The following is a 25,395-nucleotide window of genomic DNA, read 5'->3' as shown; positions in this document are numbered from 1 at the left end:
CGAGATCCAGGCTAGCTTGGCTCTGGCTGTGCATGCTGCAGTCACCCCTGGTTGCAACACAGCGACACTGAGTGACCTGACCCAAGATCACACAGGAAATCTGTGACAGAGTGGACTCCTCCCGTCCCAGCGGTTAATATCGTGAACACAAACAACTTGTTAGTGACAGAACAAGCAAAACAACCCCCAGCCCCCCCAAACCTTAAAACCAGGGAAATAAGAAGTTATGGGAAAAGGCTCCTTTATCCCTTGCCACCTCCATACTGCCCTACCGCACGGCTAGCAACACACTGCCAGGCGCCCAGAGGCTTTTGCTCCTGTCTCCAACCATACCCCGCAGCAGCACGTCCCCTGGATTCATTCAACTCTCCGCCTTAACAGCCACCTCAGAGCTCCTGTATCAACAGATCGGCACATCTGACTCATGCAGCCCATGTGTTTGGAAAGCTCTTCTGCCTTAACACAGCCCAGGCTGCACTGAGGCTGTGCTGGGGCACAGCAATTAAGTCAGCTTCCCCGTGGGGTTCAATTCAATCTCTCCTACCCCCAGATTGTCCAGGGAGCCGCCCTGCCCTGGTCCAGCCAGAGCCCTGGGGAAGCTGTGCAGGGGGAAAGCGCTGTTCCCTCAGCCCCACTGCAATGTCACCTGCTTGGTCAGGAGGCTAGAATGGTAGCAGATTGCCCAATGAGTATGCTCAGCATGAGGTCACTTACAGCTTTATCCTTTTCCTCTGTAAGCCTTTGCTGCGAATGCAGACCGGACCTCAGTTAGGACCAGCCACGGACCAGCCACACCCTCCCAGAACAGATTTAATCAGTTGCTTATGAGATACTTGGAGCGGAACAGCCTCCTGGTTAGTAAGACGCCACTGTGCACTTGTCCGCACAGCTCACCCCCTGGGTCACAATGGGATTGAATGGGTGGGCTGCAGTTGCACCATTCATGGGCAGCCATGTCATGAGACGGGGAGCTGCCCATGCGAGTCACTGGGTGAAAGCTCTGGCCTGAGTTGTGCAAGAATTGAGGCTAGGTGATGGCAATGGTTTCTTCTGGCTTTAGAAATCTCTGACTGAACAATATGCACTCCCAGGAAAACAAGAAGTGGGGGCTTACAATCTGCCTCCAGCACTGGGGCTGTGTGCTGGGGATGCCCCAGCACCGGGGGAATGAGAGCTCAGAGTTTAGCCTCGTTATAGACTCAAGGTGCTCCATCTATGTAGCTTAACAAGGAGAAGGTGAAGGGGTGACTTGATCACAGTCTGCAAGTACCTACATGGGGAACAAATAATGAATAATGGGCTTTCAGTCTAGCAGAGTAAGGTCTATCACAAGCCAATGGCTGGAAGTTGAAGCTAGACAGATTCAGACTGGAAATAAGGTGTAAATGTTTAACAGGGAGGGTCATTAGCCACCGCAACAAGTTACTGAGGGTTGTCAGTGATGGAGAATCACTAACACAATTTTTAAATCAAGGTTGGATGTTTCTCTAAAAGCTCTGCTCTGGGAATTATTGTGGGGAAGTTCTCTGGCCATTATCCAGGGGTCAGACTGGGTGATCACACTGGTCCCTTCTGGCCTTGGGATCTAGGAGTTGACACAGTGAGTTGGACTGCGAGTTCCCCAGCACTGAGCCAAACAGGATGAGAGCAGCGTTTGCTCTGTGGCAGGCCAGCGTGTTGGAGGGCTGCCCTGGTGCTTCTTGCCACGCTGAGACTCTCTTACCGTAATCGCTTTCCTTTATCAACTGTTTTTGTCCGGTAAAGAACTCCAGCCTTGTCCAGGCTTTTGAACTGAAATCAAAGACAAGTCAGGGTTTACAGCCGCCCTGCGAGCATTTCCCAAGGGAAACCAGCTTTCAGACAGCTGATCATCAGCACCACTGCTGGAATGGCCACAATGCGCCATTCGAGTAGGGACAGGGCCTGCCCTGGTGCCATCTCCCTCCCTGCCCGGTAAGCACTGGGAAAACACCCATGGATTTTCAGTTGGGCATCTGGATCACAAGCTCACCAGGGCCCTATTTCAGGAAGTTTTCGGAGCACACACTTAGTTGGAAGCCCACACGAGCACGCCCATTGAAATCCACAAGGTGACCCACGCGCTTCAAGTCAGGCACATGCTACAGCACCTGCCTGACGCGAGGCCCAGCGGCTGCCTGCTGTTGGAGTGGGGTCAGGAGAGGAGAGGAGAGCAGGAGGGTTGTGGAACAGACTGATTAACTGAGCAAATCCCGGAGCTGTTCCTGGCCTAGGGAGCTGCCTTCCGCGAACACCCCTCTCAGACTCAGGCGCTGCTGATCCCTGCAGATGTCCTTTATGGTCACGATCGCTCAACAGCTACAGTACCCCTTGAGTTAGCCAGCCTGGGCCCTACAACAGCTGCCCAGCCCCGGCCATGCAGGTGCCACCCCCACAGGGACCCAGGCAGGTGAACAGAACCTGTTGGGGAACGGCACCAAAGCCCAGAGTTAAAGTCAGGTCTGCTGACGGATCCAAAGGAGCCAGCACAGGTGCATGCCCTGCCCATGACCCCATCAGCAAAATGAGCCCAGCCATCTCCCTCACCTTCTCCTCTTTCTGGATGAGGATCGCTGGCATGCAGTTGTGCCAGCTGGCAAAGGGGCTGCTGTCCTGGCTGGACCCGCTGCTCGCTCTCCGGTGACCTCCTGGCACAGAGACCTGAAAGTGGATACTAGTTAGTCACAAACCATATTTATCACTAGTGCTGAGAGCTCCAACCAGCAAACCCCATTGTGCTGGGAGCTGTACACACAGAGTAAGGGACAGCAGAGAACTTCCTCTGAACACACCAAAGTTGGGAGGGGAAGGGACAGAAGCAGCCGAGAAGCAGGGGCTCACCCAAGGTCACCCAGCAGGGCAATGCTGGGAATAGAACCCAGGTCTGCCACACGCCAGGCCAGTGCCCTGGCCACAAGACCATGTTGTCCTCCACTTTCCTGGCACCTCCTCTGTGCCCTCTGGCATCACTCTGCTGCCTGGAGTGAATCACCCCTGACCAAACGTGGCAGCAGGCAAAGCAAACCCACCATGCCTAGCCTTCATCTTCATACCGTAGCTAGTACTTGATGGCTCAGAGGCTAGTCCCTGGCCAGCGTGAGAATTTCTGTGAGGCTCAGGGAACAGCCTGTGGCGTGAGATAGGACTGCCCTGAGCTTAGCAGGGAGAAACCCCGATATCACTGGCCAGCCCATTCTCCAGCCCAGCCTCATGGCCCCACGAGCCAGGCGCCTGGCAGGGGAAGGAGGGTTTGCTTTAAAAGTGTCTGCCACCAGCTCCGCTGAGCAGGCCCCGTGCCGACGCTGCGGAACAGTGCTGGGGTGGGGCGGGCTCACCTCGGCACAGCCCCTTCCTGGGTGGGGGAATACCAGTGTTTGCAGGGAGCCCTGTATCCCCCCCAAGAGAGGGGGCCAGCTCCACCTCAAAGCTTCCATGGAGTGCAGCTGCCTTTTCTGCCTGGCCAGCCTATTTAAAGCCACCCCACCCTTGAGGGGCTCAGAGTTACTTTGCTTTCCAGCCCTCTCGTAGGCCTGGTCGCTGCAGCGGGGTGGCACAGCTGTAATCCCAGAGCATGGACTAGCTGCCCTGGGGTGAAACGGGGCTTGCGCTGGGGCAGCTTGGAACTCAAGGTTAGGTAGAGCCCCAGACTAGGTGGTCTCTGGGGCAGGGCCCATGTTTGGTACGTGCACGTACAGCACCAAGCACAGGGGCCCAAGACCTCGGGCACCACCACTGCTCTCGCTCCATCAGGGGTTCTGGCCTTGCCGTGGGAAGGTTCTCTGGGCTGGGCCATGCAGGACGGACGGGAGGGTCAGCACAGTCCCTTCTGGCCTTGAAACCCACGAACACACCTTTGGCAGCAACAAGATGCTCACCCTTCTCCTCGCCCAGCCCTGCTGCCCCAGAGCTCTGGGTCTCCTGAGCATCAGCCCTTTAATGCTGGGAATTCCCCAGCCGTCGCCCCTGAGACTCCGCTCAGCCCTCTCCCCCTGGCTCTGCACCTACACCCCTTCACTTCTACCGAGCCCGCTGAACTCTCTCACTCCCCTCCCTGCCACTGGTGCCCACCCGGGCTCCCCCCAGCACCTGCTTCCTTTGTTCCTGCCCCCTCACTGCTGAGCGCCTCTGGGGAAATCCAGCACTTGGGTGGACTCGCCCACCTTCCCATCTTCCCTGGGGAGCAGCTCTGTGCCCCACTGGGACGCCAGGCCAGTCTGTTCTCAGCCTCTCTCTTCAGGTGCCCCTCCACCACCTCTGCAGCCCGGGGGCTTGCCAGATCATTCAAAGGGCAGGTGGAGTCTCCAGCACACGTCATCCTCCCCTTCCTTGTGCTGCCCCAATGCCCCTTCACTCTCCCCATTCCACTTCCACCCCGACTCCTCCCCAAGACCCATCAGGCTCCATTTCCTCCTCCTTTCAAACACCGTACATCCTGCCTGGCCCTCGTCTCCCTCCAATGACTCCCACCCCCCCACCGGCTCCTCGCCAGGGCCACGCTTCGTACCGTGTCCGAAGTGAAATGGTCAGGGTAGAAGGCTTGCCCCTCGGGGTTGTTCTGGCTGCACCAGCCCGGAGAGGGGCTCAGCTCCGCTGAGTGCCTGGGGGATCTCCCCGGCAGAAGGTAAGGGTAGGTGCTCTGCTCGTAGGACCCCACCGGGGAATAGTCCTCCTCCGGGTAACCGTCCAGCTCCTCGGGGGACAGATCCGGATAGTCCGTTTCTGGAGTTGGCGGCTGAGAACATGAGAGATCACTTCTGTGCACCCCTCCTCCTCCCACATGCTCCCTGTGCCCCACCTCGGTGAGCTCCCCAGACCTCCTCGCAGAGAGGAGAGAACCCAGCAGGATTCTCCTGCGGTTCCCTGGATCCTGGAGATCCCCAACACCTCCCCCTGGTTTATTCCCCAGACCACCACCCAGAATCCACCCTGCCCAGTCAGCTCTGTTCCATGCTGCACCTCACCAAATCCAGCCATCACCCGCACTCTCCAGAGCTACTGGCTCGGGCTCCCCCTTGTTCCTCCCTCCTGGACCACCCAGCTTTTCTCTCACTCCTGCTCCTCCTGGTGGCTCACCCGCTGGTCCATGGGTCTGTACTGTGCAATTGCGGGCTGCATCTCCTGAGTGCTGGGCTCGTCTGTAGCTGGGGGCGGTTCCCACGATGTCTCACCCGTTACTGAATTATAGAAAAACACCTGGCCGCTGGCGTCATCCACATACTGGCCCCATTCGGCCACCGCGGGGCATGGGACAAGAGACGGCGAGGGAGAGGGAGCAGGACTCACTCCATCTTCTGGGCACCCGAACGGGGAATCCCAGGTGGTCTCGCCCGTCACTGAGTTGTAGTAGAACAAGTGCCCGCTGCCCGTGTCCGTATGGGTCTCCCAGTCCGCGAGGACGCTGCTAGGGCAGCGCTGGGGCGGGGAGGGGTCAGTGACTGCTGATAGCTGCCGGAGCTCCTGTATGTTCACATACACCGGGGTGGGGTTCTCCTCCTCCTGGCAGGCCTGGGGAGAGATCGGGACTACAGTCTGTTAGGCAGCTGACAGTGTCAGGCTGGATTTGGGATGGCAGCACCGGGTGGGAGGTGACGTGGGTGGGGTCTGGGCAGGGATGGCGAGAGCATTCTGGTCGGACTGTCAGGAATGCGCTGGCCTCGATGGGGAGAACGGCCAATGGAGCCAGGGTTGCTGGGAACTCATGGCAGGGCTCTGGCCACCAGAGGGACATTGCTGCACTGTCAGGCCAGGCTCCCTTCCAGGGCTGCTAAGCCCACCTGTCCAAAAGCCATGAGCCAGGCCCCAAAAGTCATGAGTTTAAAAGATAATAAATACTGCAGCCCGAGGACCTTTTGGGCTTTGAGCCCTTGGAAGTCATAGAATAACAGAGTTGGAAGGGACCTCTGGAGGCCATCTAGTCCACCCCCTGCCCAGAGCAGGACCAATCCCAACTAAATCATCCCAGCCAGGGCTTCGTCAAGCCTGACCTTAAAAACTTCTACCACCTCCCTAGGTAACGCATTCCAGTGTTTCACCATCCTCCTAGTGAAAAAGTTTTTCCTAATATCCAACCTAAATCTCCCGCACTGCAACTTGAGACCATTACTTCTTTTCCTGTCATCTGCTATCACTGAGAATAGTCTAGATCCATCCTCTTTGGATCCACCTTTCAGGTAGTTAAAAGCAGCTCTCAAATCCCCCCTCATTCTTCTCTTCTGCAGGCTAAACAATCCCAGCTCCCTCAGCCTCTCCTCATAACTCATGTGTTCCAGACCCCTAATAATTTTTGTTGCCCTTCGCTGGACTCTCTCCAATTTCTCCACATCCTTCTTGTAGCGTGGGGCCCAAAACTGGACACAGTACTCCAGATGAGGCCTCACCAATGTCAAATAGAGGGGAACGATCACGTCCCTCAATCTGCTGGCAATGCCCCTACTTATACACCCCAAAATGCCATTGGCCTTCTTGAGAACAAGGACACACTGTTGACTTATGTCCAGCTTCTCGTCCACTGTCGCCCCTAGGTCCTTCTCTGCAGAACTGCTACCTAGCCATTCGGTCCCTAGTCCGTAGCGGTGCATTGGGTTCTTCCGTCCTAAGTGCAGGACTCTGCACTTGTCCTTGTTGAACCTCATCAGATTTCTTTTGGCCCAATCCTCTAATTTGTCTAGGTCCCTCTGTATCCTATCCCTGCCCTCCAGCGTATCTACCACTCCTTCCAGTTTAGCGTCATCCACAAACTTGCTGAGGGTGCAATCCACACCATCCTCCAGATCATTAATGAAGATATTGAACAAATATCTGGTCACGTTTTCCAGCTTTCCTCTGCCTAGGAACTCACTCTAATGTCAGAGAGCTGAGATCTCACATGACTCCAGGAGCTGGGGCTTTAAAAACCAAATAAACACCGTCACAAGACTCATGATAGAATTGTAACCATTGGCAACTCAGCCTCCGCAATCCCGAACTCCACCCGTGGGAAAGAGCCTCACTTCTGTAACACATCTTCATGGGGGCTTGCCCGGTTTTGCTCCCCGGCCCCACTGCTGCACCAGGCTCTCCCCAGGCTCCCCCAGGAAAGCCCCAACACAGCAGTTTTGGAGCCTTCACTGACAGCCCCACACTGCCAAGCCATTCATTCAGCCCCTCCAGTGCCAAGCAGTCAGCCCCCCACCTGCCTGCCCCCCCAGTGGGCATCACAAGCTCTACGTCACCTTCTCCCGGCCCCCCAGGGTGGAGGTGGCATTGCCAAAGCGTGCTGCAGCCTGGCTATCCCTGCTTGGCACAGCTGCCCTTGGGGGCATTGCAACCAGTGGAGGAGCTCACACTAGCCCCTCAACACTGACAACATGCTGTGTACGTATCTGGGGACAAAATAATGACACTACAAAACCCCTTCTACAGAAGGAAGATCGATAAAGTCACTAGAGATACAGCTGGGTAGAGATCCATTATTGTGAGTACACAGGGCAAAAACTACACAGTGCCATACCTGCACTTGAAGTCTAAAAATAGTGGCATGGTAAGGCTGTGTAAAAGCAGTGTATTGCACACAACAAAAACCCAGCATCCGCTCCTCTAATTGGGCTGTGTTCCTATGCATGAAAGGGAAGGGAAGAAGAGGAAGGATGGCCCAGGGGTTAGAGCCCTCACTTGAGAGAGCTCAGTTCAATTCCCTTCCCTGCCACAGACTGTGTGATCTTGGGCAAGTCACTTAATCTCTCTCAGCTCCCACCTGCAGCAGGGGGAGAATAGCCTTTTTGCCTCATGGGGGGAGGGGAGCATTGTGAGGTGCTCAGATAACCCGGCAAGGGGTCCCATGCAGCAGACTGAGGCGGGACCAGCATCCTTTTGTGTTTGTACAGGTTTCAGCAAATGGATTAAAAAAACCCCAACCAACCAACCTGCACAATTGTAGTTAAAGCAGGGTCACTTTTTTGGTGCCAATAAGCCTAAAAACCAGACTTCTTCTTTAGATATCTAGATTTAATCATCCAAATTTGGACTTTTTGGCCCAATTTAATGGAACATGAACAATGTCCAGTTCCCTCTGGAAAGTCAGGGAATGCACAACCTCAGAACATTGTCAGCTTTCTGATAAATCCCATTTCAATTGCAGGACATTTTAAATTTTCCTACTACAAGCATAGAAAGCTTTCCCTCATGCCCCTGTTGGCGTTTCTAAATGTCATCTGAGCAAGAGGGAAGACTGGCTTATTGACTGTACCAGGAAACTAACTGGCTTCAGGTAAACTGCTGTCAGGTGCCCAAAGGAAATGAGCTGATAAGACAGACAAGTTGTTTTCTCCTTGTGAGCTCTGCAGTTCTAGGATCGTAAATGTTATTGGAGCTATAATGGGTACAAAGTTTTCACACAGAAACACAGAGAATCAATTGCCCTGCAGCATCTCCCACCCATCTCCCACGGTACACACACACAGAGCCAGCAGTCTCAGTTGAGAAGCCAGCCAAAAGGGAGGCAAGGAAACTGAGACACTGAGCAGGGAGGTGACTTGCTCACACTCACACAGGCAGAGCCAGGAACAGAAGCCACCTCTCTCACCTGGCACCCTGTCCCCATCCGCGAGACCAAACTCGGAGGCTGCTCAAGCCAACCTGCAGCCCTCAACAGAACTTCAGTGTGATGCCCCCTCCTTGGTGCCGGAATCTTTGCCCCCCACATCTGAGAACCTGAACTCAGCAGAGGCGTGACAAGGGGGGGCAGGTGCCCCCCTTGACCACTGACTGAAGCTGGGAGGTGTAACGGTGTTGCCCCTTACCTTGGCCCAGCCACCCCTCCGGCATGATGGAAGGGCAGCTGGGCCAAACTGGAGCAGTGCTGTGACCCCATGTACCACGTTACAATACCAGTCAGAGTTGGCCTGGTTGCCTCCCCTCCCCACTGTTGCAGTCCTTCAGGCGCCACTGCAAATTTCACCAGCCAAGCACTCAAAATAACCACCCCACCCACCTACTCCTCCCAGAAACCTGCTGCCTCTGGCAGCTGCCTAGAGGTAGAGCAGCCCCTGACCACAAGGTCCCCACTAAAAGTCCCCAGAGCAATCACTGCTTTCCCAGCCTCTCCCCTCTCTTGGGCGCTCCGTATCTTGGGTTGATTCTGCCCAGTTGAAACTCATTGAATTATTTTAGGCCCCAGATAATATTTCTCTCCAGGCCCCATTTCCCACAGTCCCCCCGTCAGTGTTGCCGGCTATATTTACCAACATGCTACCTACTTCCTCTTCCTTTCCAAACCAGTGATGGAGACAAACTACGTACAGAGTCAACATCAGTCTCTGGGGCGATTCACTGAACCCTTTGCAACGTAACACGATTCCCATCTCCGTCACCCTTTGTCACAGACCTACAGCCAAGACACTTTACTATCTGAGAGCGATTCCCTGAGCCCCTGTCGGCTGAAGCCCGCTCCAGGGTATTACAAGTGCTCCGGTCGCCTTGTCTGGCTGAGCAGAAGGATGCTGCACCCTCGGCTCAGCTCATAGAGACAGTTACTGTTCCCTGCTGAATAAGATCTATGTTTCCGCACCTGGGATGAGCTGAACAAACGCAAGGCCCTGCTCCGAGATCTGGGCAGCGGTTTAGGGGCATGGGTGTCCATCTTGCAGCCTCCGGGACCACGAAGAGGAGCGAGTGCAGGCACTTTGGCGGGCAGGAGCGTCACAGCGGCAAAGCAAAGGGAACTGGCCTGTAGCGAGAGGCCAATCGAGAGAGGAGAGAGACTTCCCCAAACCTGCCCTGATATGGGCCTGAGCCTTTCACACGTTTCCTGTTGGGGTTTGTGGGGCGGAAGGGTTGCCGTGGTTACACGAGTTTCAAGTTATGCATAATTAGTTATTTGTTGACATTTTACATTTTCTGGTGACCTGGCGGCTACGTTCATGCTTCTAAAAGTTGCTCACTGGTGGCAAAAATCTGAGCAGTAACTTCTAGGATTAGGGCAGCTCGAGAGGAAAGAGCCAACATTTAACCCACCTTCAAAGGTTTGCTTTTCTAAAGATTCCCTCCAGAGCCAGAACAGTCTCTCGTCTACAGAGAGGACTGTTAAATTCCTACCTCCCGGGAGGAAAGTGACACAAACACCATCCGGGGACTGGCAAAGAACATAGCAAATATTAAGGACTGAAAAATACCGTCATGCTCAGCTGGAGGGAAAGGATGCAGCCAGTTGAGGGCGCCGTTACTCAGCTCAGCATCCAGCCTGCAGAGGGCTCCATAACCCTATAGGAAAAGGGGCTACCATGGGGCAGCCAGGGGCATCAGCCGCGGCAGGGAGTCGGTGGCAGGCAAGGAAGCAGCCTGTGGCTGGCGGGGAACAGGAGGCATGTGGGCAGCTGCAGGTGTGAGAGCAGGATAGCGTGGATGGATGGGCCGCAGCGAGAGCGCAGACCAAGGAGCCGGCCATGGGCTGTGTGTGCTGGAATGGCTTCCAGAGGGGGCGTGGCCCTAGCACTACGTCTGGGGAGCTGCACGGAACAGAGTTACCCTTGACCCCTTCACGGGGCTGCCCTTAGGGGCTGGGTTAGGAGCGGGGGTGGCATTCGTTGGCTGGTGCAGTCCTAGTGCTCATGGCACTTGTTCCTGGCAGCCCTCCCGAAGGAATCCTCCATCACCCGGAACGTGCGAGTGGTCACGGGAATCCACCAACAAGCCCAGTACCCGGAGCACTTGCCACGCTCGCCTCTGTTCCCGGTGTGCCCAGTGCGCTACCCAACCTCTCCAGGGAACTGGACCTGCCGCACTCCCAGCCACGCCTGGCAGGAGGCCGGGTTACAACAGTCCAGCCATGTGACAGTGGAGAGTTAAAGTTCCCACTGGAAACTCAGCCTGTGCGTTAGTCCATCTTGTGTCGCACCAATGTGGTGATTTGGTTAAAAAAAGAAACTGACAATCGTGCCTCTTTGAGAGGAGCTGCATGTACAAGGGCATGAGTTCACACCAGCTCTCTGATTTACCGGTCAGCGACCGGCTGAAAACGCTGAACAAGTCCTCGAAAGCCACTGAAGAGCTCTCCCTTAGATTTTCAGAAACAGCGTCTCCCGGGGGTGGCTCAATAGACCCAGAGGAGACCTACTCCAGAGTCAAACATGGGCAGAGCAACAACCCGTTCAGCAACCTCTGCCTGAGTCTGAGGATGGGGCAGACAAATTCCGATTAGAATTTAGGCACAAATCTGTAGCTTCTCCACCCAGTAAACTGGAGGGTGCACAGGGAAATGAAGTCGGGGGAGAAGAAGTACCATGTGGCTGGAGGTTTTCACTTTTGCGGAACTTTCCTTGGCCCTGACTCAGCAAGGCACCTAAGCACACGCCTAATGTTAAGCATGGGAATGAAACCCATTGAATTCAGTGGGGCTAGAGTAACAGCCGTGTTAGTCTGTATTCGCAAAAAGAAAAGGAGGACTTGTGGCACCTTAGAGACTAACCAATTTATTTGAGCATGAGCTTTCGTGAGCTACAGCTCACTTCATCGGATGCATACTGTGGAAAGTGTAGAAGATCTTTTTATACACATAAAGCATGTGTGAAAAAACCTGGATTTGTGAGAAAACCTGGATTTGTGCTGGAAATGGCCCAACTTGATTATCATACACATTGTAAGGAGAAAGAAAAGGAGGACTTGTGGCACCTTAGAGACTAACCAATTTATTTGAGCATGAGCTTTCGTGAGCTACAGCTCACTTCATCGGAAGTGAGCTGTAGCTCACGAAAGCTCATGCTCAAATAAACTGGTTAGTCTCTAAGGTGCCACAAATACTCCTTTTCTTTTTGCGAATACAGACTAACACGGCTGTTACTCTGAAACCTGTCATTGTAAGGAGAGTGATCACTTTAGATAAGCTATTACCAGCAGGAGAGTGGGGTGGGAGGAGGTATTTTTTCATGCTTTGTGTGTATAAAAAGATCTTCTATACTTTCCACAGTATGCATCTGATGAAGTGAGCTGTAGCTCACGAAAGCTTAGGCTCAGATAAATTGGTTAGTCTCTAAGGTGCCACAAGTCCTCCTTTTCTTTTTACTGAATTCAATGACTCACATGTTTCAAGTTAAGCATGTGCTCCAGGGCCAGGCTGAATCAGGGCCGCAATTGTTTTTGGATTAATCCCTTCATCAAACTACTTGGCCTAGAAACGCCAAGTATTGTTTATCCTTTTGCCCTAAAAAGGTCTGGCAGCCAAGATCTCTTTTTTAAACCGTTTTGTGTGGTCTTGCAGTTGTTTTATAGAACAGAGCTAATACAGCACACAAGGTTCTTGGGGCCAGACCAGCTAACTACATAGGCCACTCCAGAGTTTCATACTGAAAGTGCAGGGTTCATTTTGTTAGTAATGATGAAAGGAGATTTCATAGCTGCTGTGTTGTTTCGCTGACCCACACAATCACAGCACTGAGAGCCAGGATTAGCGTAAAAGGCAACATCATCTAAGCAGCAAAGACAGGGAAACCAGATTTAAGCCAAACAAAGGCCTCACTGCAGGAGAACCTTTGAACACAATATTCTGAGGAGAAATGCAGGCTGACTCATGGACTAAACTCTCAAGACATTAGCATGCTAAAGCTGATCTATGCTTGCAAACAAGACAGCTTCAGACTCTGCAGTTTCTCCAGACTCCCTAAAAAGAGGCATCTAGAATGGCATCTAAAATCATTCCATTCCCGGATGACACATGGCAGTGAAATGGCAAAGAAGTTAAATGAAGCATGGTTATATTATATTATCAACAAGGCTAAGTTTTTGTCATGGATATTTTTAGTAAAAGTCAGGGACAGGTCACGGGTAATAAACAAAAATTCCCAGAAGCCTGTGACTTGTCCCTGACTTTCACTAAAAATATCCCTGATAAGATGGGGAGGTGGGTTCAGCACCCACTGCTGCTCAGGGTCCAGGGTTCCCCATCGCTGTGGTGAGTGGGAGCTCCAGGGTTCCCCTGCCTGCAGGGGCTGGGCTGCTGCAGGGTCCCCTTGCTCCCCAGAGCAGCTGGGTGCTCAGGGGGGTCCCCTGCAATGGCTGGGCTGCTGCAGGGGGGTTCTCCCACCGCCCCGATGGCTGGGCAGATGCAGGGGGTTTCCACCAGGGTGGGGGCTGGGAGCTGTGAAGGGGCAGGGTGGGGGCAGCTGGGAGCTCTAGCCCTGGGACAGAAAATGTCACAGAGGTCAATGGAAGTCACAGATTCTGTGACTTCCATGACATAACCGTAGCCTTAATTATAAGCAAAAATCTACATTAACAAGAATATTAAAGTTGCACAGTCAGTTGATCAAAAGACAGGAAATGCCAGAGTAAAGGTTGCCCATGCAATCTTAATTTGGGCCCGCATGCATCAGGATGGGACTGGGAGTGGCTAAGTCATTATGCAAGGTAGCCTGTTTCCTCTTGTTTTTTCCTACCCCCCCCCCCCCAGATGTTCTGGTTTAACTTGGATTTAAACCTGAAGAGTGGTCAGTTTAGATGAGCTATTACCAGCAGGAGAGTGAGTTTGTGTGTGTATGGGGGTGGGGGGGATGTGAGAAAACCTTGATCTATGCAGGAAATAGCCCGACTTGATTATGTAAAGAGTTGTCACTTTGGATGGGCTAGCACCAGCAGGAGAGTGAATTTGTGGCGGGGGGTGGAGGGTGAGAAAACCTGGATTTGTGCTGGAAATGGCCCACCTGTTGATCACTTTAGATAAGCTATTACCAGCAGGACAGTGGGGTGGGAGGAGGTATTGTTTCATATTCTCTGTGTGTATATAAAGTCTGCTGCAGTTTCCACGGTAAACATCTGATGAAGTGAGCTGTAGCTCACGAAAGCTCATGCTCAAATAAATTGGTTAGTCTCTAAGGTGCCACAAGTACTCCTTTTCTTTATGCATCAGGATGCAGTTTTAATCACAGACTATTGTTTTCCCCACAGGGCCCTGGCCTCATTCAGTGCCCAGTGGATTAGATAGCAGTTCATTATTTCTTTTTAGCCTTCTCATTCAATATACAGCCCCAGGCCTTGTTTACTGCACACCCTCCAAACGCTGCACTGAATTCAGAATTATTCATTTCCTCCTAGGCTTTTCTGTAGTGCTCATGGCTGCAGGAATCAAGTACTGCACAACCAGTCCTGAACTCACTGTAGCAACACAAGGTGAGATAGCATTACCCCCATTTTACAGATGGGTACACTGAGACACAAGGAGATTACTTTTGCAAAAGTGTCCATGAATTGCAGGGGCCTTTGTTCCTGGGTGCTCAGCTCCAGCCACCAAGGGCCTGTTTTTCCAGAGGCACTGAGCACTCACAGCTCCCACTGCATTCAGCTACAGCTGGGAGTGCTCAGCGCTTCTACACATGAGGCCCCAGCTGACTCCAGTTGGGTAGGAGGCACACGCAACCAGGAGACACCTGAAGTCTTTAAACCGTGATTTGAGGACTTCAATAGCTCAGACATAGGAGAGAGGTTTATCGCAGGAGTCGGTGGGTGAGATTCTGTGGCCTGCGTTGTGCAGGAGGTCAGACTAGACGATCATAATGGTCCCTTCTGATCTTAAAGTCTATGAGACCCAGGATAACCCGTTGTCTCCATGCCACCCCCTAAGTAACATGGCCCAGGTTTTCATTCCAGAAGGGAACAGCTGCCTGACCATGTAGTTGGTCCCCTTTACTCTCCCCCCCATGCCCCTCCTTCGCCCCCTAGCACCCAGCCAAACCTCCCCCTGCTTCCATATGTTCTGTGTTTGCTCCTATAAAAGAGCCACCAGGAAAGGAGAGAGAACAAACCCCCCAAATAGCCCCTCACCTGTGGTGGGCCAGCTGCCAGCTGGAGCCTAGCGCCAGCCATCGAGGGGCATTTATTCCCAGCCTGCTTGGGCTTGGTGCAGCATTCTCACCCGGCTGGCTGGGAAAGGCAGGCCCAGGCCAGGTGGCCATTTTAGAAGGCTGATCCTTCTGGCTGTGGCAGGATGGCTCCCGGGGCCCTTTATAAACAGGGCTCTTCCTGCAGCTGGAGAAGCAGAGCTAGGGAAGAGGGGGGGATAAGTGGCTCCCAGCGGGTGCGGGGCCTGGCGGGAGTCGGAGCTCCTCTCGGCAGGAGAGGCGGTGGCAGGAGGCACTTGGGCAGGGGGCTGGCAGGATAAGCGATGGGTGGATTAGTGCTAAGATGGCAGCTGGGGTGGAACCTGAGGGGCTGGCCCCAAAGCGAAGGCACTTGCAGCCTGATGGAGAGGTTCCTGGGGGCAGCAAGGAGACCTGTAGCTCCAGGAAAGAGGGGAGCAAGTGCCCCATGTTGGGGGGCAAGGCAGCTGCTCCCTGGGCTGACAGGCAGGGGCAGAGCTCAGGGCATGCTATACCCGCAGCGAGGAGGGAGGGCTGCTACAGGAGGAAGAGGTCGGTGGTGGTGGCTGCTCCTGCTGCTGCTCCCCCGCCAGAGACCCAGCAGCTGCTCCTGGCTGCCCTTGTTGAGGAGCGAAGGCTGCGGAGGGCAGGAAGGAGCAGACGAGGAAAGGGCTGGCGGGCGAGCTGGCGAGGCTCCTGGGAGGGGGGTGAGGCGAGCCAGGGGAGCAGGAAGGATGGCCTAGCGGTTGGGGCTCTGGCCTAGGACAGGGGAGATCTGGATTCAATTCCCTGCTCTGCCCCACACTCCTTGGGTGAGTCACTTGCCGTGCCGGAGCCTCAGCCCCCTCTGAGCAGTGGGGCTACCAGCCCTGCCTCTGAGGGGGCTGAGGCCAGAGCCGTGCGAACAGAGGCGCTCGGACGTTACAGTAAGAGGGGCCAGGTAAAGAGCCTGGAGGAAAGGAACAAACTCTGCTAGGGCGTGAGCAGCTGCAGCGAGACCCGTGCCCGAAGGAGGGGTGGAGGCACCAGCCCTAGAGACGTGGGACTGAGCACTGGTGGGGGGGGGCTTCAGCCCCAGGGCGTCCCCTCAGCTCAGCGAAGCGACCTGGCCCGCTTTGCAGGAGGGAGCCTGAGCGGTCTCGGGGTGAGACCACAGGCCTCAGGCAAGCGCCCCTGCCCTCAGGCTGGCATGAATCCCGCTCCGGAGCCACTGGCCCTTTCACAACTGCCACCACTGAGCAGGACCAAGGAGAAGGGACTCCCCCCCCCCCCCACATCTCCCCAGTCACTGCTCCTCCAGACCAGGGGAGTCTGGGGGTCTCTTCCCACCCAGGCTGTTGCTGCTCCGCCTGGCCCAGGGGAAAGGGGGGTTACAGGGCTCCCCCTTCCCTGCAGCCCATGCTGCTTCTCCGGGTAGGGTGACTCTGGGGCTGCCCTTCCATCTCAAGGGCCGCATGTCCCCCCCGCCCCAGTTCTTGGGGCTAGGGGAGTGGGTCTTTCGCCAACCCCCCTTTTATGGGAGCAGCAGTGCCAGGGAGGCTGTGGGATGGGGGATTGTAATTACCGGGTCATTCAGCCCTGGCCTCACAGTAACTCTGGTGCCAGCTGTGGGACAGGGTACCCCTGACAGGTCTGTTCCATCTTGAAACCCCATGGCTATATTCCAGACAAGCCCGGTGTTCAGGCTAGTGTAAAACTCCTAAGGGGGCACACGTAATAAATAGGAGGGGGCCAATCCCACCGCATGAACCTACTTGACACAAACAATGCACTCCAAAGCATCCATCTGCCTAGTGAGGGTCCCTGACATGCCCTTAACTCTGACCCATAGCAGCAGCCTGAGCTCCATTGGACACCTGAGATCCTTCTCCAGTCACCACACAGGATCCTCTTTTTAGGGACTACAAAAACACATCTGGATACTTCTCCTCTTAATGCTACTGAGCTGGTACGAAGGCAGGAGAAGCCCATTTCCGTGCCTAGGTACTGCTGGTGAAGTGACCCTCACCTGTGGAAATGGAGCTTGGTATTTCAAATGTCTTTGGGTTTGGTTTTCTTTTTTTTAAGGAAACAACAACATTCTCCTGAGGGTGTTTTGCTGCGACTGCCTCCAAGCATGGGGCGTGAGTGGAGAGAATCAGACTGAGTTCAATGCATGGACACGTTAAAATCTGTGCTACGCGTGGGAACTGGGGCACGTACAATGACAAGCACAAGAGAGACATTCTTACACCTCAAACTGTACATTTAAGTGAATAGATTCCCGGGTCCCTGTATTCTTGAGAAGACCCCTTTGAATGCTGAATTCCTGCATGCGTCCTGCGAAGGGGCTGCTTCTTAGCTAGGGACTTTTCCAGAGGTTGTTCAGGCATTCAGCAGCTGAGTTACTATTCTGGCAATAAAAGCAGTCGGAAAATCACACCCTAGGTGAGTGAAGGGGATATTTTGACCCTCCCTGCTCTGCAACTGGCCCAAGCTTTCTGGGATTCCACCTTGGGATAAGCGGTGGTATATGATGTTCCCAGGCGATAGGTTTGAGTTTGCGAGGTCACCGGGACCGGGATTATAAAATCCGGTTTAGCTGGGGACTCTGGGACCACAATGCAGCACACATAGAATCATAGAATCATAGAATATAAGGGTTGGAAGGGACCCCAGAAGGTCATCTAGTCCAACCCCCTGCTCGAAGCAGGACCAATTCCCAGTTAAATCATCCCAGCCAGGGCTTTGTCAAGCCTGACCTTAAAAACCTCAAAGGAAGGAGATTCTACCACCTCCCTAGGTAACGCATTCCAGTGTTTCACCACCCTCTTAGTGAAAAAGTTTTTCCTAATATCCAATCTAAACCTCCCCCACTGCAGCTTGAGACCATTACTCCTCGTTCTGTCATCTGCTACCATTGAGAACAGTCTAGATCCATCCTCTTTGGAACCCCCTTTCAGGTAGTTGAAAGCAGCTATCAAATCCCCCCTCATTCTTCTCTTCTGCAGGCTAAACAATCCCAGCTCCCTCAGCCTCTCCTCATAACTCATGTGTTCCAGACCCCTAATCATTTTTGTTGCCCTTCGCTGGACTCTCTCCAATTTATCCACATCCTTCTTGAAGTGTGGGGCCCAAAACTGGACACAGTACTCCAGATGAGGCCTCACTAATGTCGAATAGACATTATGGATGTTAGGAACACACCTCTCCTTTTCACATGCATGTTCCTGTGCGCTTTGTACTGTGTATGTCTGCAGCTGCCCCATCAGTGCAGATGGGTGTAAATGTGCTTCCCAGCTCCTGTCTGTGCCAGTGGGGCAGGGATAGAGGAGATAGTCCCACAGAGAGACACCTTTCAAAGTAGCAGCCGTGTTAGTCTGTATCCGCAAAAAGAACAGGAGTACTTGTGGCACCTTAGAGACACAAGAATCAGGGAAGACTGGGAACGGACTCACCCATTGCCTTCCCAACCAATTCACCTCTAAGCATGCTGAATGACCTCCGAGCTGGTGGGGAAAGAGTCCATCCCTAGTCGAGGGGCTGGCACCTGGACATGCCTGGCGGACAGGAGAAGGGCTGGGCAGTCATTTCATACTGCCACGCTTCCTCCTTCAAGGCTGCAGAAAAGCTGTTAAAGGAGAACACTCTGCCCTTAACAGCCCTGACCTGTGACAAGTGGGCAAATAAGTCATGAGCCAGCAGCACCCACCCTGCCTGGCCCATACAGATGGGTGCCACCCCACTTACCTCTTGGGAGGCCCAAAGACATCGCTAGCCCAGAGCCAGCCACTCTGCACTTGTGCCCTGCTCCTGTAAATCTCTACACACCACCCTATGTAGGGCAACAGTAAGAAAAGGCTGGTTGCTAGCTACTCACAGTGAGGCAAGTGGGGCTGGCTGAGACTCCTGGCTGCTCCGGGCTCTGATCCCCACCTGTAAGGCACTAGGGTGAATCCATTCAACAGCCACCTCTCTACCCTGCTTACAGTTTCTTCCCATTTGCTCACACATCCTGGTCTGGATCAGGTAAGACACATACTCTAAATTGCATAGGGAGGGGCTAGTCCTCCTTGGGTTTAACCCGTCTGTTGCCCATCCCAGCTGGTGGGGCGTGTTCTGACTAATCACAAAGGACTGGCTTAAACAAACTCAACCTGTGCAGGTTTCAGAGCAGCAGCCCTGTTAGTCTGTATCCGCAAAAAGAAAAGGAGGACTTGTGGCACCTTAGAGACTAACCAATTTATTTGAGCATAAGCTTTTGTAAGCTGCATCCGATGAAGTGAGCTGTAGCTCACGAAAGCTTATGCTCAAATAAATTGGTTAGTCTCTAAGGTGCCACAAGTACTCCTTTTCTTTCAACCTGTAAAGAGACCAAGCCCTTAGAGGGAGTCTGCGGGACCCTTCCCTAGGTAACGTTCCTGGTAACGCAAGAGGCTAGGTCTGCTCTGGAGTCTGTGGCCATCTGTTTGTAGGGCGGGGAGGCCGTTCTAGCCAGAGCAGTTCAGCAAAATCCAGAAAGGTGAGGAAATCAGGTCTGTCTTATGCCCTTGGTGTGCGGAGCCCGCAGCATCTCTGTCCCTGTGAGCGGGGGGGGGTCTCTCAGCACGGCCCCACCTGCTAGTGGAGTTTGGGTCCAAAGCATTAGCAAGCAGAACCTCTCTCCTCAATTCAATTCCCCCATTCCCCGCCCCCTTGAGGACACAGCCTGGCCTGCAGGGGCTCAGCAGCACAAGGGCTGACGTCTGCAGAAGTGACTAGTGAATTCGGGCTCCCACTGTGAGGCACATTAAAGGGCCCTGACTTTCAAAGGCTGGGCCTGGCCCCTGTCTGCTCGGGGTGTCAGGTTAAAAACCCCAAACCTGAGGCCGTGAGGATCTCGGGCCTGGGACTTTGAATCCTGTTTTCATGTTTCCTACCATGATGCCTAACCACAGCTGGGAGCAGGCTTGTCTGCCCTGGAGAAAAAGGCATCTGTGTGCCAGGCGCATGCTAATGCAAGTGATGTGACGCTCCTAGTGCGCACAAGGTAGGTGCAGCAGGTAAACCCAAGCAGTCGGGGCGGGGTTACCTGAACCAGCTAATGCAGGTTCATGCTAATGCTGCTGGAGCTGCAGCCCGGGTCAGCGTGGGGTGAAACTATCTTTTTGCTAGTGATGCCAAGACGTGCTGGTTGTTAACATGTGTTAAGCCAGACCTCCTCCAGAGAACGGGGGGACCCCAACGCCGGGGGGGAGGGTTATGGGGCTCCTCATGGTGAGCGCTGATCGTGACCAAACTCAGTCTTAGCCCTGCCCCCCTCCACTAAGTGATGGGGCATTCCCAGCCCTCATACATGCAACATCTCACTGACCAACAGATTGGTTCCAAGATAAACCCAATACATCCCCCGACCCAGGGCACAGTGCAGTCTCCAGAGATCCTCTGGGCTCTATGCTACCTTCCCCCACCCCTGCACCCCGGCTTGCCCTCCCACTGCACCCGGCTGCCTGGGAGCTGGGGTGGGGTGGGAGAGGGTGGGGGAAGGAGTTCCCAGCCAGGGAGGGGCAGGACTTTGCCCCAGCTCCTAGCAGCTAGGAACTGACTCCCCACCCTTGGCAGACTGCCGCACAACTCCCTGAGGGCCGGGGGTACTAGCTAGTCCTCAGGAGGCATCCAAAGATCTGCACCATTGCAAAGGTGCTTGATGAGTCCTGAAATCCCTTTATGGGCCTGCAATGAGCAGCCACTTCCTGCCGCTGCCAAGCGAGGTGTTTTCTATCTTTGGCCTGTCAGCTATGAAAGTTCAAAACTCTGCCTCCGATGGGTCACGTGGCCAGCGACGCAGCACACGGCTCACCTAGGCGATAGGGCTGTTAAACCGGCAGAGCCTAAAGGGAGTTAATTCGGTGGGTGCTTAAATCTTTCCCAGTTGTTCACCTTTTGGACAACAGTATCCACTTCTGGCTTCTCCTGGGGGTGAATTTTTGTTTAAAGAAATTGAAATTGAAGATGGGGGGGGGGGGGGGAGGGCGTGTGAGTGGGGCAGGGAAGGAATATGCTTCTTGCCACTGTTTAAGTGTGTGAGCTTTTGTGAGCAGTGTGAGCACACCAGGGCTTTGGGGTTAAATCAAAATGCGGCAGCAGGATGGTTCCTAAATCACAGATGTGCTCCACGCTGCCCTACTGAGCATCTATTTTAATTTGGCTGAATTGCTGGGGCTTGACTAATCACCTCTGCGCCCCCCGCCCATTTCTGGACGAATATAATAAGGCCACTGACTTGGCTGCTGGCAGAGTTTGAACCTGCAACCATTGGTTCTAAAAGCAGGATGTCCCACGCTCATGCTAAAGGCTCCTCTCTTGCTGCACTGTGGGAGCCAGGGCAGAAAGCCAGACACCACCAGCATGGCTTGAGTGTTTTTTAAGCAGTGGGTGAAAAACAATCCAATTTTAGGTGTCAGAGTAGCAGCCGTGTTAGTCTGTATCCGCAAAAAGAAAAGGAGGACTTGTGGCACCTTAGAGACTAACCAATTTATTTGAGCATAAGCTTTCGTGAGCTACAGCTCACTTCATCGGATGCATCATGAAAGCTTATGCTCAAATAAATTGGTTAGTCTCTAAGGTGCCACAAGTCCTCCTTTTCTTTTTGATCCAATTTTAGATATTTTATTTTTTTGTGAAAAATGCTCCTGTTTTCTGAGCTGCTCTGGAGTTGGGTTTGTTTAATTAACACTCCCCTGCTGTTCAGCTGGCCTTGTGAATACGCGTGTGAGGTTCACGGGGAACACATCACCCCAATGGTTCCCCGGAGCCATGCAGTGAGTGAAGATCCATGCAGAAGGCAGTTGGAGTTCCAAGGAGTGTTTTCTCCTCCTAGCCGTGGCTGGGGGTGTAGGATGAGCTGAGTAGCTGTGTTTCCTTCCAGGGTTTAGCCCCAGAGGTAAAGCTGCTGCTGACATCAATGGTGCAGATTCCAGTCCCAAAGGCCAGATTTTCAAAACCAGGTGCAACCTGGGGTCCCTCGAAAGCCCAGCCTGAGCTGCTGAACCCTTGCCCCTTGTTCTGCTTCTGGAGCTCTGCTAGGGCCTTATCTGGGCCCTGCAGCTGTAAGGCCTGGACATGGAATGGCCTGTGGGGCACAGGCCCACAGCCTCAAGGACATTTAGGCTCCAAACGTCCACTGACATCAAGGGAAGTTGGGAGCCCTGTCATAAATATAAAGGGAAGGGTAAACCCCTTTGAAATCCCTCCTGGCCAGGGGAAAGCTCCTCTCACCTGTAAAGGGTTAAGAAGCTAAAGGTAACCTCGCTGGCACCTGACCAAAATGACCAATGAGGAGACAAGATACTTTCAAAAAGCTGGGAGGAGGGAGACAAACAAAGGGTTTGTGTCTGTCTGTGTGCTGCTCTTTGCCAGGGACAGAACAGAAATGGAGTCTTAGAACTTTTAGTAAGTAATCTAGCTAGGTAGGTGTTAGATTATGATTTCTTTAAATGGCTGAGAAAAGAATTGTGCTGAATAGAATAACTATTTCTGTCTGTGTATCTTTTTTGTAACTTAAGGTTTTGCCTAGAGGGGTTCTCTATGTTTTTGAATCTAATTACCCTGTAAGATATCTACCATCCTGATTTTACAGGGGGGATTTCTTTATTTCTATTTACTTCTATTTTTTATTAAAAGTCTTCTTGTAAAAAACTGAATGCTTTTTCATTGTTCTTAGATCCAAGGGTTTGGGTCTGTGGTCACCTATGCAAATTGGTGAGGCTTTTTATCCAACATTTCCCAGGAAAGGGGGGGTGCAAGTGTTGGGAGGATTGTTCATTGTTCTTAAGATCCAAGGGTCTGGGTCTGTAGTCACCTAGGCAAATTGGTGAGGCTTTTTACCAAACCTTGTCCAGGAAGTGGGGTGCAAGGTTTTGGGGAAGTATTTTGGGGGGAAAGACGCGTCCAAACAGCTCTTCCCCAGTAACCAGTATTAGTTTGGTGGTGGTAGCGTTCATTCCAAGGATAACGGTGTAATATTTTGTACCTTGGGGAAGTTTTGACCTAAGCTGGTAAAGATAAGCTTAGGGGGTTTTTTCATGCAGGTCCCCACATCTGTACCCTAGAGTTCAGAGTGGGGGAGGAACCTTGACAAGCCCAGATACCTCTGTGGAATTGGGCCATAGAGTTTAAGGCCAGAAGGGAGCGGTGACACTGGGGGAATGGGCGAGGAGGAGCGGTGACACTGGGGGAATGGTGACACTGGGGGAGAGGGCGGGGAGGAGCGGTGACACTGGGGGAGAGGGCGGGGAGGAGCGGTGACACTGGGGGAGTGGTGACACTGGGGGAGTGGGCGGGGCGGAGCGGTGACATTGATGGAGTGGGCGGGGAGGAGCGGTGACACTGGGGGAGTGGTGACACTGGGGGAGCGGGGCAGGGAGGAGCGGTGACACTGGGGGAGTGGGGCAGGGAGGAGCGGTGACACTGGGGGAGAGGGCGGGGCAGAGCGGTGACATTGGTGGAGCGGTGACACTGGGGGAGCGGGGCAGGGAGGAGCGGTGACACTGGGGGAGTGGGCGGGGCGGAGTGGTGACACTGGGGGAGCGGTGACACTGGGGGAGCGGGGCGGGGAGGAGCAGTGACACTGGGGGAGCGGGGCGGGGCGGGAGCGGTGACACTGGGGGAGCGGTGACACTGGGGGAGGGGAGGGGCGGGGAGGAGCAGTGACACTGGGGGAGCAGTGCGGGAGCGGTGACACTGGGGGAGCGGGGCGGGGAGGAGCAGTGACACTGGGGGAGCGGGGCGGGGAGGAGCAGTGACACTGGGGGAGCGGTGCGGGGCGGGAGCGGTGACACTGGGGGAGGGGAGGGGCGGGGAGGAGCAGTGACACTGGGGGAGCGGTGACACTGGGGGAGCGGGGCAGGGAGGAGCGGTGACATTGGGGGAGCGGTGACACTGGGGAAGTGGGCGGGGAGGAACGGTGACATTGGGGGAGTGGGCCGGGGAGGAGCGGTGACACTGGGGGAGTGGTGCGGGGCGGAGCGGTGACACTGGGGGAGCGGTGACACTGGGGGAGCGGGCCAGGGAGGAGCGGTGACACTGGGGGAGCGGGGCGGGGCGGAGCGGTGACACTCGGGGAGCGGTGACACTGGGGGAGTGGTGCGGGGCGGAGTGGTGACACTGGGGGAGTGGTGACACTGGAGGAGTGGGCGGGGAGGAGCGGTGACACTGGGGGAGCAGGGCAGGGAGGAGCGGTGACACTGGGGGAGCGGGGCGGGGTGGAGAGGTGACACTCAGGGAGCGGTGACACTGGGGGAGTGGTGCGGGGCGGAGCGGTGACATTGGGGGAGTGGTGACACTGGAGGAGTGGGCGGGGAGGAACGGTGACACTAGGGGAGCAGGGCAGGGAGGAGCGGTGACACTGGGGGAGTGGGCCGGGGAGGAGCGGTGACACTGGGGGAGTGGGCGGGGCGGAGCGGTGACACTGGGGGAGCGGGCGGGGCGGAGCGGTGACACTGGGGGAGCGGGGCAGGGAGGAGCAGTGACACTGGGGGTGCGGGGTGGGAGCGGTGCGGGGCGGGAGCGGTGACACTGGGGGAGCGGTGACACTGGGGGAGCGGGGTGGGGAGGAGCAGTGACACTGGGGGAGCGGTGCGGGGCGGGAGCGGTGACACTGGGGGAGTGGTGACACTGGGGGAGCGGGGCGGGGAGGAGCAGTGACACTGGGGGAGCGGTGCGGGGTGGGAGCGGTGACACTGAGGGAGCGGTGACACTGGGGGAGCGGGGCAGGGAGGAGCGGTGACATTGGGGGAGCGGTGACACTGGGGAAGTGGGCGGGGAGGAACGGTGACACTGGGGGAGTGGTGACACTGGGGGAGTGGTGACACTGGAGGAGTGGGCGGGGAGGAGCGGTGACACTGGGGGAGCAGGGCAGGGAGGAGCGGTGACACTGGGGGAGTGGTGCGGGGCGGAGCGGTGACATTGGGGGAGCGGTGACACTGGAGGAGTGGGCGGGGAGGAGCGGTGACACTGGGGGAGCAGGGCAGGGAGGAGCGGTGACACTGGGGGAGCGGGGCGGGGAGGAGCGGTGACACTGGGGGAGTGGGCCGGGGAGGAGCGGTGACACTGGGGGAGTAGTGCAGGGCGGAGCAGTGACACTGCGGGAGCGGTGACACTGGGGGAGTGGTGCGGGGAGGAGCGGTGACACTGGGGGAGCGGTGACACTGGGGGAGCGGGACAGGGAGGAGCGGTGACACTGGGGGAGTGGTGCGGGGAGGAGCAGTGACACTGGGGGAGCGGGCCAGGGAGGAGCGGTGACATTGGGGGAGCGGTGCGGGGCAGAGCGGTGACAGTCGGGGAGTAGTGCGGGGCAGAGCGGTGACACTGGGGGAGTGGTGTGGGGAGGAGCGGTGACACTGGGGGAGCGGTGACACTGGGGGAGCGGGCCAGGGAGGAGCGGTGACACTGGGGGAGCGGGGCGGGGCAGAGCAGTGACACTCGGGGAGCGGTGATACTGGGGGAGTGGTGCGGGGCGGGAGCGGTGCGGATTCTAGTTCTGATTTACACAGTTCCCGGTCGGGTTTTTGGAAAGATCTTTTCCCCAGCTGTCCCAGAA

General features: G+C 55.1%; 1 protein-coding gene across 3 annotated transcripts in view; it reads right to left on the bottom strand.

Moving 5' to 3' along the window:
• The window catches only part of ARHGAP27 (Rho GTPase activating protein 27), a 65,495-nt gene that overhangs the window by 20,622 nt on the left and 19,478 nt on the right, over nt 1–25,395 (bottom strand). For 2 of the 3 annotated variants that reach the window (XM_048830467.2, XM_048830468.2), the window contains exons 2-5: nt 5,092–5,523; nt 4,523–4,750; nt 2,566–2,679; nt 1,724–1,791 (exon numbers count right to left, since the gene is read on the bottom strand). In XM_048830467.2, coding sequence (XP_048686424.2) covers nt 1,724–1,791; nt 2,566–2,679; nt 4,523–4,750; nt 5,092–5,523 — 842 coding nt within the window. Of the gene's footprint in view, nt 1–1,723; nt 1,792–2,565; nt 2,680–4,522; nt 4,751–5,091; nt 5,524–9,562; nt 9,754–25,395 lie in introns of those variants that run through there. The other variant, XM_048830469.2, reaches the window with a different exon arrangement.

This window comes from Caretta caretta, chromosome 27, assembly GCF_965140235.1.
Source record: "Caretta caretta isolate rCarCar2 chromosome 27, rCarCar1.hap1, whole genome shotgun sequence".
NCBI classification, from domain to species: Eukaryota; Metazoa; Chordata; order Testudines; family Cheloniidae; genus Caretta; species Caretta caretta.
Note: the sequence above shows the minus strand (reverse complement) of the source record. Positions and strands in the feature narration are given on the sequence as shown.